Here is a 14,298-nt window from a genome sequence, read left to right on the forward strand (position 1 = left end):
TTTATTTTGCTCCCTTCTTTGTAGATCTGATAAGCCAATTAAAGAAGCATTTCCTACAGGCCTACTTTGTAAAATGCATTGGACTGGATGCTGGGGAGAGAAAGACAGATCCTGACTTCAAGGAGCTAACATTCTATTGGGGAAATACAGCACGTAAATATAAATGATATGCAGGACGTGCCCAATGTTTTCCCATTGATTCTCTGTTTAGTACCAGAGAGAAGTGGAAGAGAAACCCAGCTAGAGACAACAATCAGGGTTGTATTAGGTACGATGGAAGAGCTCTTAAAAGACAACATGGAGGCAGTAGGGCATGTGCATGTATGTGTGTATGCACATGTCTCACATTGACAGGAAGACTGCATATGAGTTGCCTATGTATGTACAGTGGCTTGGTGGGAAGTAATACTGGAGGCTACATGCTGTTGTTCATCCTTCTGCTTGAAGACGACCAATGATATCAGGTAGGTGATATCTTGACTCGCAAGTGAGTTAGATTTAAGTGAGGCAGAGCTGTGCAGTCATCAGCCTCATTCTCTCCTCCAGTGGTAAGACATAGGTGAGGACGATTGGCAGTGGCCCCAGATGCAGTGGGAGACCTTGGCCTTTTTAAACTAAGGTCTTTCCCAGGTCTCAGTTTGTCTGAGGCAACACCCATTCAGTGGTTACAGGCTAGGTAAGAATTAAGGCAAAAGAATCCATCTGGGAGGGGAAAACTCTCAGAGTTTCTGGCCAGAAAAGAAAGAATTGTTATTTATACTCACTCTTAGCCCATTAAAATCTAAACAATGAGCAAATGAGGCTTGGACTGGTACCTATCATTCGCTAATCAATAAGAGCCAGAGTGATTAGGGTTACATGCTACAGACTTAGGGAATATGAGAGATAATGGCTGACCACATTCCCTGCGATGGATAGTGAGGAGTGACAGACTCCCCAGCTAGTGGTTCATTGTTTGGGGTAATTACTAAGAGGAGGGTAAAGATAAAAATGTTTCCCTGGCTCTCCAGTCAAGAGCTGTATGACAGTAAGATTTTGGCTGCTCCCATGAGGAGCCAACAGAAGGCAGGGTGCTGGAGAATGCTTCCCTTCATAAAGCTGTGCTTGTGGGGACCATGCAAAAAAGAGTGGAAGGGGGAATCCAAAATACAGACTTTAATATGAGCTGTTGGGTTCAGCTGCTGGAGAGTTTTAATGCTATATCTTCAACTGTTAATTTCATTCAGTGAATGTACCCTAATCTATATACAAGTAAATCCCTGGATAGTCAAGGAGATCTGAATCTCAGTAGGATGGGGGCAGCAAGGTGGTACAGTTAGATAGAGCAGTGGCCCTGGAGTCAGGAAGACCTGACTTCAAATTTGGTCTCTGACCCTACTAGTTCTGTGACCCTGGGCAAGTCACTTAACTCTGATTGCCTCAAAAAAAAAAGCATCTCAGTGGGGTAAGGGTGAACACAGACCAAACAGATTGTGAATTATTGTTGGGAATGTATCCCTACCTTTAGAGCAGAGCAAACCCTCACCAAAGCACTAAGATGAAAAGTCAGATCCTGGGCCCCTTCTTCACATGTACAAAGGGACTGACTGAAGGGGACTCAGGACCTAGATGCATGAGACCTTGCTTACTGCTATGTAGAGAGCAAAGGAGCTGGATCTGCTTGAACTTGGAACACTATCTGTTGATTTTCACAGATTACACTCACCCTGAGCAGCTGTTCCAGCCTCAGTTCCCCCTTCTAATGTCAATAAAAAGTAAGTGCTCTTGTGCATGGGAGTGCTGCTGCCCCCTACCATACATACTGTACATAGATAAATATAAACATGATAATTTGAAAAGAAGGGAGAGAGTACTAATGACCAGAGGGGTCAGGAAAGACAAGCAATTGCAGGAGTTACAACAGATCTCTATTTGGTTTAATATGTCAGCACAGAGGTGCATTTTAACTCAAGAAGTTGTGCCCTTCCTGTGACTTTCTAATTAAAGATTCCAGCAATTGCTTTTCCAATTAAGCTAGATTTTCAGACAAGTATTATGCATATATCCTGGTTTAATTACAGTTTATGGTACATGTTGTTTTTGGTAGACATGGTGTTTAACACAGGTTTTATATACAGAAAGATCATAGAAAGAAGCATGGCACATGTAAGCAGGTTGCAGGATAAGACTAAAGCATATAAAAATATCTATTTATTACTACTACTACTACTACTACTACTACTACTACTACTACTACTACTACTACTACTACTACTACTACTACAATGGTGCATATAAACAAGCTGTATCCTATTACCAAAATGACGTGCACAAAAAGACAAAACTGAAGATGTATGATCATCATCATCATTAAAACAACGAATATTAATGATGTTTTAAAGGTTGCAAACTGCCCCGTGTCGGGCGGAGCCAGTGTGAGAAGAGAGACTCCCCTCCCTCCAACTCCTCCCGCCGCCCGGGATAATCAGAGTTTTTGGCCAGACCTTTCTACCCACCGAGAGAATGCGGAGTCAGGCGGAAAGAAGCACACACCATGGCGCTGAAACGGATTAATAAGGAACTTAGCGATTTGGCTCGTGATCCTTCAGCACAGTTTTCTGCAGGTCCAGTTGGGGATGATATGTTTCATTGGCAAGCCACAATTATGGCACCTAATGACAGCCCATATCAAGGCGGTGTATTCTTTTTGACAATTCATTTCCCTACAGACTACCCCTTCAAATAACCTAAGGTTGCATTAACAACAAGAATTTATCATCCAAACATTAACAGTAATGGCAGCATTTGCCTCGATATTCTAAGATCACAGTGGTCTCCTGCTTTAACTATTTCTAAAGTTCTTTTATCCATTTGTTCACTGCTATGTGATCCAAAGCCAGATGACCCCTTAGTGCCAGAGATTGAACGGATCTATGAGACAGAGACAAATACAACAGAATATCTCCAGAATGGACTCAGAAGTATGCCATGTGATGCTACCTTAAAGTCAGAATACCTGCATTATAGCTGAATAAACTTTAAATTACTGTTCCTTTTTTGATTTTCTTATCCGGCTGCTCCCCTATCAGACCTCATCTTTTTTGTCTCATTTAAGGAGATTTATAGGAAAAATTGTGCATAGAAACGGAGGTGAGCTAGCTCTGCAATGAAGTTAGACTCAGATGTACAACACAAGAAACATATAGTTATTCTTGGATTATAAAAAGACCAAAGGAGAGAGCCCCTGGACATGGATCTGTGAAGGCACACTATGAGCAACTGTTGCTCAAACATGAACACGATTTACAAATGATGAGAAAACACAAAATGGCTACAGTCTGTGCTAGTGGAGGAAATACCTACTCCATTGAAATCACTCAGGGTATCAGATTTCATAGTGTGAGAGGGCAAGAAGGCAAGAAATTGGTTAAAATTTAGGCAAAGTAGTTATTTTTCATATTTTCAAAAGGTTGATTTATACTCTTCCAAAGTTTATTTATAGTTCTAAAACTTGTCTATTTTTTCAACTTAGAATCTTTATTTTTAATAAAGAGGCAATGTAGGGTAGAGGGCTAGAAATGGAGTTAGGAAGATTTGGGTTTGAAAACCAGCATCATCATTTGCTTGCTGTGTTCCCATGGGTTAGATGTTTAACCTCTGAGTTTCAGTTCCCTCATATGATAAAAATACCTCAAGGATTCTATGAGGCTTAGATGAAATAATGTATGTAAAGTGCTTTGCAAACCTTAAATTGCCACACAAATGTTAGCTATCATTATTATTGTTATTTTTGTTATCGCTTAAAATTGTTACATATTGGTATTCATACATGCTGGGGAAAAAATCCATAGTTAAAAAATGAAACTATAAATTATAAGAGAAAAATGGATGATCTAGTTGATATTTTGCTAATATTTAAAAATACAGTGCAACTTATACACAGATTTACATTGTTAAAAAGGGGGATTGTTTTTGGAAAATTCATTTTCTATGATTTAGGTGCATTTTTTCTGCTGAAAAAAAAAAGACATAACCTCAGATGCTTACACATTACCTCCATTCTGTTCCATGCTTTCTTTGGCTCCATCTAAGAGTTCTTGAATCTCTTCTAAGTTTTCTTCTTCTTCATCATCATTATCAGTATCTTCTTGTTCTTCTCCTTCTGTGTCTTCTTTTGGTGCAACAAGAAGCTCCTAGATACCAAATTAGGGTTCAAATAGGATGAGATCAAAAATTGGTTTTCTCGAAAAAGTCATTTGGGACATGATCTTAATCTTCTGTCAATTACTAAATGTATTTGTCTGCCAAGGTATTCTTCTGGCCCTCTTTTACCCTATTTTTTCTCTTGGCAACTTCATTCACTTCCTGGGTTTTAATGATTATCTCTATTTGATGACTTCCAAATTTGTACCTCTAGCTTTTGCCTCTCCCTCAAAAACTTTAGCCTCTCATTTCCAACAATCTGCTGGGTATGTCTCCCTGAATGTCTCTTCCCTACTATAACCACCTTGTTTCATGCCCTTCATCATTTCTTACCCTGGACTACCACAACAGCCTTCTAAATGGTCTTTCTGCCTACAATCTTTCCCCCTTTTCATTCATCCTTCATATGATTGCCAGGGTAGTCTTCCTAAAGCACTGATCTGGTCACATCATTCTTCTACTCAAAAATCTTCATTTATATAGCTGGAATTAAAGAACTGCCAAAATCTGGTCTCAACCACCTTTCAAGTCTCATTTTATACTATTTCCATTTCATGCATTTTATGTTTTGGCTATAAGAGATTACTCATCATCTCCCATTCTTGTCTTGTCTTATCTCACTTTGATACCTTTGCTCACATTCTTTTCCATACTTAGAAAAGAATCTCTCCATCCTATCTGCCTATTGAAATCCCTCCCTTACTTTAAGACACAACCTAAGTGTTGCCTTCTCCCTGGTTTAATATTGTCCCAATGACTTTCAGGGGAATAAGCCGTAGATTATCATATACTGTTAGAACTGTAAGGGACTTTGGAGGTCTTCTAGTCCAACCCTTTCATTATACATACAAGGAGACAGGTCCAAAGAGGTGAATAGATTTGCTTAAGGTAAGTTAGTAGCACAATCAGGACTGAAAGCCAGACCGAAGATCTATAGCTAATAAGGGTTTGGAAACCATCTGATTTAACACCCTCTTTTATAGGTAACCCTTGGCTCAAAGGGCCAATTGCATGGGACTGCCACTTGTAACACTTTACCTATAGATGAAGAAAGAGTTCCTGGGGCATCTTAAACTTAAAATGTCCCCACTGAACTCGTTAACTTTCCACCAAAACCCACCCTGTTTCCTGATTTCTCAGTTTTGGTTGACGGTCATCCTCCCAGTCATCTCAATTAGCAACCTTGGAGCCAGTCATCCTTGACTCTTCACTCTCTAACTCTACTCATCTAACCAGTTGTCAAATCTTATTTCTGCCTTTGCGACATTTCTCATTCTGATTCTCTTCTCTCCACTCACAGAGCCAATACCCTAGTTTCTACTCTCATCACCTTTTGCAAGAAGTTCCTACTTTCCTCTCCTGATTCAAGTCTTGCCCCTTTCCAATAAATCCTCCACCTGGCTGCCACAGTGATATTCCCAAAGCATATGTTTGACAATGCCCCTCAGTAGATTCCAGTGGCTTCCTCCTACTTGCAAACTTCTCTGCTGGCATTTCAAATACCAACCTTTGTAGATTTACTATACATGACTCCCCGTCATAAACTCTACAACTCACCCAACTGGCTTTCTTGCTTTTCCTCACATACAACATGCTATCTCCTATCTCTGTGCCTTTGTAAAGGGTGTCCCCATGACTAGAATATATGCCCTACTTATCTGCCTCTAATTTCCTTCAAAAAATTCCTCAGCTTCATAAGGGCTTTCCTGACCTCTGTGCTCTCTTCCAGCTCTCCCCTCTCCCCTTTGCTGGTGCAAATGACTCTACATTTACTGTCTCCAATAGAATGTAAGTTGCTTGAGGGCAGAGACTATTTCATTTTTGTCTTTATATCCTCAGTACCTAGCACAGTGCATGGAAATAACACACACTTTATAAATGCTTGTTGACTGACTGATTGATTGATCGACTTGACTAAAGTCTCACAGGTTGACTCCCAGATCAATACTTAGTCATACTGAGAATCACTCTGATCAATCCTACCTACATCATTTATATTTTCAACAAGTCTTTAAGAACAGGGGTATTCCTATCTATTCAAAAGCCTTCAAAAACTTGAGCCCCTTCAAAATATCTTGATGAGTGTTCAGAAGAACAAAAATAAAATTTTTAAAAGGTTCATTTTTAAAAATCAAGTGACTTCTTAGGATAAAATAACATAAAACTGGGCCATTCTTCTCTTTCCACTTTTGTAAACCATTAAGTCCCAAATTTTTAGATGTATATACTTGCACTTTTGGTTTAAGGCACGTAGTAGGCACTTAATAAACACTTGTACCACAAATCTAGGTCGTTTATGACAAGCTTCCTCTTCCTCCTCCTTTTTCTTTAAGTTCATAGTTAGGAAAAAAAAAAAGATTTGCATAGAACTCATAAGGGTGATTTTTTAATTACATGGTTGGTCCCAATTTTTAGATTATTAAAGAGATCTCAGAATCACAGAATGATATAATATCAGGGCTGGAAAGGTTCTAGAAGTCATCTAATCTAACCTTTTAATTTTTAGATAAGGAAACTGGGCCCCAGAAAGATGAAAAGACTTGACTGAGGTCACATAGGCAGAGGGATTAGAACCCAGATCTTATAGTTCTAAGTTCAAGGGTCTTCCTATGAAAATACAGTCTAATTTAAAAACTCGAGTCAAGAGTTTTAACTTTAAAAAATCTCTTTATATTCAGTTTTTCAGTGAGTGATGTATTTTTCTCTAGTGAGTTACATACTTATACAAAGAAAATTGTAGATTTCAAAAAAGTCAGAAATAAAAATTCAAAGCAGGGTCCAAAGGAACAAATATGAATTTACCAGTCTTGTTATGGCTTCAGTAATCACATCCTTTATTTTAATATGGTGTAATTTGTAGTGCTTGCACACTTCTTCCGCAATAGATGATTTCCCCACAGCAGGAGGACCAAGAATACAAATCTTAACGGGCTAAAAAATAAAAGAGAAGATAAAAATACAGAGTTTAGGATGACAGATTTAGATTTAGAAGGGACCTTATAAGTCATCTAGTTCAACTCTCTTTCACAGAGGAGAAAACAGGTTTAGCAGTGATTTCTTCTTGTCCAAAGGTGGTAAGTGTAAAAATTGTTGATTTGGGCTCATGCCCTAATAACCTGAATTCTAAATCAAACACTTTTTTCACAATATTGTTGGTAACAATGCATTCAGGGATTAGCTTCTAAGGACTTCTAAGAATAAGTGTAATATGTGTCAGTATTTCTTTTAAAATTATAAATCTTGCTGTCCATCTTCAGAGAAAGAACTGGTGGAGTCTGAATGCAGATTGAAGAAGACTTTTTCTTTATTTTTCTTTTTTTTGGTTTGTATTTTCTTTTGTAGCATGACTTATGTGGAAATGTGCTTTGCATGAACACATATGTATAACCTATGTCTAATTGTTTGCCTTCTCAAGGAGGGGGGAGAGAAGGGAGAGAGGGAAGGAGGGAAGGAGGGAGAGAATTTGGAACTCAAAATTTGAAAAAAGAATGTTAAAATTGTTTTTACACGTAATTGGGGAAAAATACAATATTAAATTTTTAAAAATTATGAACTCCCCAAAGTTAGTTTGTAATAGTAGCATGAATTGAGTCCTGGGAATGTATATGTAGATCCATGTTCCTTTATCATTGTGAGCTTTTCAGTAATAACCCTAACACTGGTTCACAAGAGCACATTATAGCTTACAAAGTACTCTCCTTACAATAACCCTGTAAGATAAGTTGTGGAGGTATGACTTTTTTTAACAGGTGAGGAAAATGAGCCTCAGGAGGTGAAGTTGATTTACTTTAATCAGGCCCCCAAAATAGTAAACGTCAGAGCTGTCACTCTAACTCAACTCTTATTTGATATCTGACACTCCTGATACAGCATCAAGAAAGCACAAGAGCTTCTAGTAGCTTTTATAGAAGTGAAATAATGACTATTTCACATCAAGTTACATTGAAAAAATTTAAACACCCTAATTCTCTCCTTAACAATTTATACTGGTCTTCATTTCTTTGGGGTGTGTGTGTGTGTGTGTGTGTGTGTGTGTGTGTGTGTACACACACACACACACACACACACACAAATGCTAGTAAATAATTTGGAGGTAAGGGGAGGAAAGAACACATCAGACTCTGGTGATATAGTCAACAATATTTACATTTGTTCCATAGACTGAAAAAATAAAGAATTATTGACTCAATAAACATGGAACCTTATTTCTTGTTTCATAATCATGGTTTATGGAAAGAATTTGGCCTTTAATCATACCTTTTTATTTAGCACATTTAGTTGATATTAGAATTTTAAAATGCACTTCATATTTGTAAAGCAATTATTTTCTCTATTGAAATGCCATTTTAGAAGTTTTCAGAAAATATAGCTAAATATTCAATCAGATAGTAATTTGGCATGAAGAATGTTATCATGTTTATAAGGATCCAGCAGATTTTTAAAGAGAAGATAAATTTTTAAGAGAAGAAAATCAAGAGAAGCAATGTCTATATCTCCTATGGTACACAGCAAAAACGAAATAAATATGTTACCTTAGTTACATTAATTACAAAATTAAATTAATAAAAAATATAAGTTTTTTTTTCAGAAGCAACTGTTTGAAAGTCTTAAAAAGTTATATTGTTCACTGTGGCTAAAAATACCAGTTTTCCTAGAAAATTTCTGATAATCCTTTATTTAATTATTTCATCAAAAATAATTTTTTCTTAAAAAATGTTAGGACACAGTGACAAATCCAAACTTATGTTTTAATAAATAGTTTTTGCATTAATAGTAAACAAATGTTGCTAGTATATATGCTATGTAAATCTTAAGCATTCTAAGGAATTAAAGTTATTTTAACAAAAAGACAACTTTACATTTTGTGTTACAAATTCTATGAATTTGTTGACAGGAGTCACCCCTGGTTTACTGTAAAGTATGTCTATTTAACATTAAGAAAATATATCAGAATAATAAATCATAACCCCTGGAACTGGAAAGTTCACCTAGCTCAGCTTTCCTGCTTTACTGTCATCTCCAGAGTATACATATAGCAGCTGAAGCCCTAGAGATGAAGTTCCTAATTTGCATATTAAGTTCTCTAATGTTGCACAAAGGGAATTATGATTCCCTTATGAAAAGCATTTATTAATCTGTAGCTAAAGGAATATTTAGGGAGAAATAGTTCTTTGATACAAGAATGATTTTACATTTGCTCAGAGTGCTTACACAAAACAATAACAACATATTGGTATGATGTTTGGAATTTTCAAAGGGCTAGATTGAAAGCCAGGTGTCAATGTTACAAACTTCAAATTCTAATGACATTTTTAAAACTGCCTTTCTCCAGTTTCTAGTAATCAGATGGTATACACAGGCTAAAAAAAATACCAGGTTTTTTCCAACCTACACCAAGCTTCTCTCATGAAGACAGAAACTTAGTGAAACAGATTAATCTAATGAAAAGTCACTTTCAGTTTATGACATGATGGTTGCTAGTGGTTCTTATTTTCTATTTTTGATCCCAATTCTTGTTACAGTTTAAGTTTTCAAATATATTGATTCCCCTGCATTCTTAGGATTAAAAAACAAAAATATCTTTATCTTGTACTTTAAATTTTAAGACATTTATTTTTTACAAATCAGAAGTTTAAACAACATTCAGGAAATAATTACCAATAATCCTCTACTTTGCTTGTATTCTTTGAGGATATTCGCTATATTTTCCACAAATCCTGATTGGGCAACCCACCTAATGTTAAAATTTTCTTTCACAAATAAAGCTTCCATTCTCAAGTTGACTAACAAATGGTCAAGCTGTCCTTGCTAAAAGATAAAGAATAAGTGAAAAATTAATAAGCAAATAATTACAAGGTCCCACCTAAGTTGGTAAATACTAATAATTCAGTTATTAGAGCTCCTTAATAATAATAGCTCACATAGTACTTTCTTACAACACTATGAGGTAGTTAATACGAGAAGAAACAAAACCACTAAACATTAAAATCAATGAATCAATTAGCATTTACTATTATATCAATTATAATACTATTATATTTCTAAAAGTTCTATCTATATTTGCTGTCTTGTAGGTAGACAGAAATATTTGCTTTCTACAGGTAGTAAAATAACATAAAAAATAGGAACATGCTTAAAGACTAAATAAAGTATTCTTAAATATACCATAGTCATACAGCTCATTCTTAAAAACTAGTTAAATTATAAAAGCAGTTCAGTAGGAGGATAAGATACAAACACAGAGAACTATAGTGAACAATGTTGTCTAAGTATATTAAAAATTAGAGGGGCAGCTAGGTGGCACAGTGGATAGAGCTCTGGCCTTGAAATCAGAAAGAAACGAGTTCAAATCCAACCTCAGACACTTGACACTTACTAGCTCTGTGACCCTGGGCAAGTCACTTAAGCCCGATTGCCTCACCCCCCCAAAAAAATAGAAAACAAATTGTCAAATGAAATCTGAAGAGGAAGATTATTACCAACTTCAGAAGATAAGTTTTTCTGAAGAAGGTGTCTTTTGAGTTTGGTATTTAAAGAGGAATCATGAAAATCAATAGTGAAAGAGGGGGAAATAGGACATTCAAGACAAAGGGAATAGCACAGTCAAAAAGGTATGAAGACAAAAGAGGGAGGAAGAGAGGAAGAAAAGAGAGAGAGTCAAAAGTGTCACCTGAGTATATTTGGAGTAGGAAACTAGTTTTTTCTTAACCTGGCAGCTTTATTTTTGTCCCCCGCCCCATTCCTGGTTTTGCTTCTACTTGGGTAGGATTAAGCATATGCAGAGGATGATTCAAAAACAAAGAGAGAGAGAGGAAGGGAGAGAGGTGAGAAGGACAGAATAATCCTGCTTGAAGTCAGCAGGGAAGAATTGTATTGAGGGGAATAATATGAGAAAAAGCTAGTGTTTTAGAAAGGTGAGTGGTGCTAGGTATGGCCTTGGATGCCAGGTAAAAGAGTCTGAACTTTACTTAGTATGTAAAAATGAAGGCCTAAAAATTTTCTGAGCAGAGAATGAGATGACATGAGCATACGGGTTAATACAGTAGCTTAGCCAGTAATGACTAAAACCCAGTAATGACTGAAGTCATTGTAGACTATGAACTGGACCAAGACAAGGCCATTTAATCATCATACATGGCACAGTGCCTTGCACTTAAAGGATTTAACAAATGATGTTTAATGAATTGAGATTGAGATGGTAACAAATTAATGAAATATCAACTGATATTACCTCAACAATTCCTACATTTCTGTTTGTATTATTTGAATTCAAATGGATTTATGATTTTATCAATTCAGGAGTTCCCTCCAGTGATGCAGATAGCCACCCATCCATCCATGCCTGGTCTTGTCCATGTCCTCTTAAAGGTTCCTCATAGAGGGTCCCTCCCACCATACACTGGAAGACTTTCTTACTTTTTCATGGCATCAAAATGTTATCAGTGAAGCACAGATAACAGTCCATGTTTTAAGCCTTGCATTTACCATATAACCCATCATACAATTCTTTGTACATGTCTTAATTATACTATAATCTATGACAATGTAGAATATACAATGTAGCATATTTATACCAAATGCCATCCTTGAACTATAACTAGTTTTTCAAAGTTTGCTTTGTCAAAGGATTTGAGTCTGTACGTATCCTGTATAATTTGTCCTCATTCTGCATCTGCTGTCCTACTTGGTTTCAACTCCATGGAACAAGACAGAGACCCCTGGTGTCACTTCCCCCTTTCCTGACTCCTTTTGTGTGTCATTTTCCCCCCATTAGACTATAAGTTCCTTGATGGCAGTGGCTGTCTTTCTATTTTATTAATTGCACCCCTAGCACTTAGTACAGTACCTGGTACATAGTAGGTGCTTAATAAATACTGGATTGGATAATTTGGAACCTGTTTAATGATAGCTTGATTTTTATATAGATATAAAATATAATTCACATTTAGTATTTTTTCAATAATCCTATTTTAAAAGAGGAAGCTAATAGCTTTATACTTACTGTTAATTCTTTGCTTAAAAATGCATTTTCTTTAGCATATTTTTGGATTTTTCCTGGGCCAACATTTTTACTGATACACTATTGAAGAAAAATAGTAATATTTATACACAATATACAATTTCATATGATATTCAAGTAAATGGAGATATAATTGAAAACTTTCAAAAGTACACCTTCAGAATTGAGGGGGATGCCTAGGAGGACACTAAATGAAAAAGCATACATCTTGGACAAAGCAACTATGTCCAAGGGGAGGAGTGCTGACAGTCTGGCTCCCACTATACTTAGAACTATATTTTTGCTTTGGTGAATCTGGGTCATGATCCACAATTTCAACATCTGCCTACTGATACATTCTAGTTTTTCAAAAGTGTCACCTGAGTATATTTGGGGTAGGCAACTAACTAGTTTTTCCTTGACCTGGCAGCTTTATTTTTGCTCCCCCCCCACCTCCCTCCACATTCCTGGTTTTGCTTCTACTTGAGTAGGATTAAGCATATGCAGAGGATGATTCAAAAACTAAATCCACATATATATATATACTTACAAATTGATTAAATTTAGGTTTGTCTTAAGATACAAGATAGAAGAAACCCTTAGAGAGTATTCCCAGTATCTCCCACCATCCTCCAATCCACCTTCTCCCTGGAGCTGCCTTCCCTTTTAGAGTCAGCTGAGCAAAACAACCTGAGCAATGAGTATACAAAAAATTAAATAAATAAAGTAAAAATCTTGGGCTTTCCTTAGTTCTTGTCATGGGTATTCATCTTGGTCAGCTGACTCATCCATCTGCCTAGTATAAAAGGAGGCCCTTTACATCCCTTTACACCCCTCAGAGCACTTTTACCCCTCTCCCTAACTCCTGCAAGATCAATTGTCCAAAACCTCCAGAGAATCCTCCCCTCTTCACAGCCCACTCTGTGCTTCCTTGTATAAGCACCCCCTCCCCACCCGACGTCCTGTGGCCCACGTCTATTTCAGTTTTCCATCCTCCCATTCTTCCAATTTCCCCACCAAGCTGTTCTCAATCAAGGCTGTAAACACTACAGTATGTACGTAACCACAAAATCTCAGTCTCTCTCTCTTACTGTAATAAGCCCTAAACTGCAGACAAGGTTTCAAGACTGCTCCATTTTATAATAATTCCAGTCTTTAATTTGCACATTTCTTTAGGGAAAAAAGGAATACTATCAAAATATGACCTCCCCTGAAGTCCTACTTTGTTGTCTGTTCCGAAGCATGTAGGTGGCCCAGAGACCTTGAAGGCTGTGCCAGAGAAGCACAAGCTCTGGAAGGTTCTATAGAGTAGGAAAGGCTTTGAGTACATGACTGTTTTACTAAGGTGTGGAGAGGTTACAATCGGCATTAGTGGAGAAAGTACCCACATTGACAAAACACGACACTGAAGTATTTTACCTTTAATATATCTTCTTGCGTATGAGAAGCTTCATCCATTGCAATTAGGTAGTGAACCTTTGGAACGTGGTCGGCTATATTTTGTAAGACTCTGCAATTCAGTAAGCATAATGGTCACCCATAGAAAACATAACAGATGTGCACTCCCCTGAAACCTAAAGCTGAAGAATTCCAAAGAAAAACACTAGCAAATCCAGTTCTTACCCTATTTAAGATTGAGCTGTTTTATTTTACTACTGCAATAATGTAGTAAAGTTTAGCATTTTTCAGATACGTTCAGATAAACTGTCAAGAATGTTCAGATATGTTGTGAATTTTAAGAGGCCAACAGAGCCTCTAGAGCTATAGAAATTTCCAGAGGTGTAGGCAAGAGGAATGGAATAACCCTCCATCTTCTCACTGTATTCTCTTTGTTCCTCCTTCCTTTTCAGCCCCCTTCTCTCTAAATCCTGGTCCCCTTTATCCCCTTCTTTCCTCTGCCCACCCTCTAACATACACACAAGTATCTGTTTTGATGCTAGGAGGGAGATTCAAGTTCCAGAAAATGTTTAACAGATGTCCTGTTGACAGCAAAATTAGTGGGGAATATCCAAATAATTGAAGTACTACAGAGAGGGTTCAGGAGGTAAATGTTTAAATACTCTAGGTTTTCCTTGCACATTTAAATGCAAGGAGAGAAGAGCTAACATCCTTGCTAT

General features: G+C 36.9%; 1 protein-coding gene and 1 pseudogene across 1 annotated transcript in view; one reads left to right on the forward strand and one right to left on the reverse strand.

Moving 5' to 3' along the window:
* AK7 (adenylate kinase 7) overlaps nt 1-14,298 on the reverse strand; it is a 119,938-nt gene that overhangs the window by 25,280 nt on the left and 80,360 nt on the right. Inside the window, exons 8-12 of the mRNA XM_021007319.2 lie at nt 13,601-13,691; nt 12,185-12,262; nt 9,841-9,990; nt 6,985-7,113; nt 4,034-4,172 (exon numbers count right to left, since the gene is read on the reverse strand). Coding sequence (XP_020862978.1) covers nt 4,034-4,172; nt 6,985-7,113; nt 9,841-9,990; nt 12,185-12,262; nt 13,601-13,691 — 587 coding nt within the window. The remainder of the gene's footprint in view (nt 1-4,033; nt 4,173-6,984; nt 7,114-9,840; nt 9,991-12,184; nt 12,263-13,600; nt 13,692-14,298) is intronic.
* LOC110222379 (ubiquitin-conjugating enzyme E2 D3 pseudogene) lies at nt 2,454-2,973 on the forward strand (annotated as a pseudogene).

Source organism: Phascolarctos cinereus, unplaced genomic scaffold (genome assembly GCF_003287225.1).
Source record: "Phascolarctos cinereus isolate Bilbo 61053 unplaced genomic scaffold, phaCin_HiC Scaffold_2;HRSCAF=192, whole genome shotgun sequence".
In the NCBI taxonomy this organism is placed as follows: Eukaryota; Metazoa; Chordata; class Mammalia; order Diprotodontia; family Phascolarctidae; genus Phascolarctos; species Phascolarctos cinereus.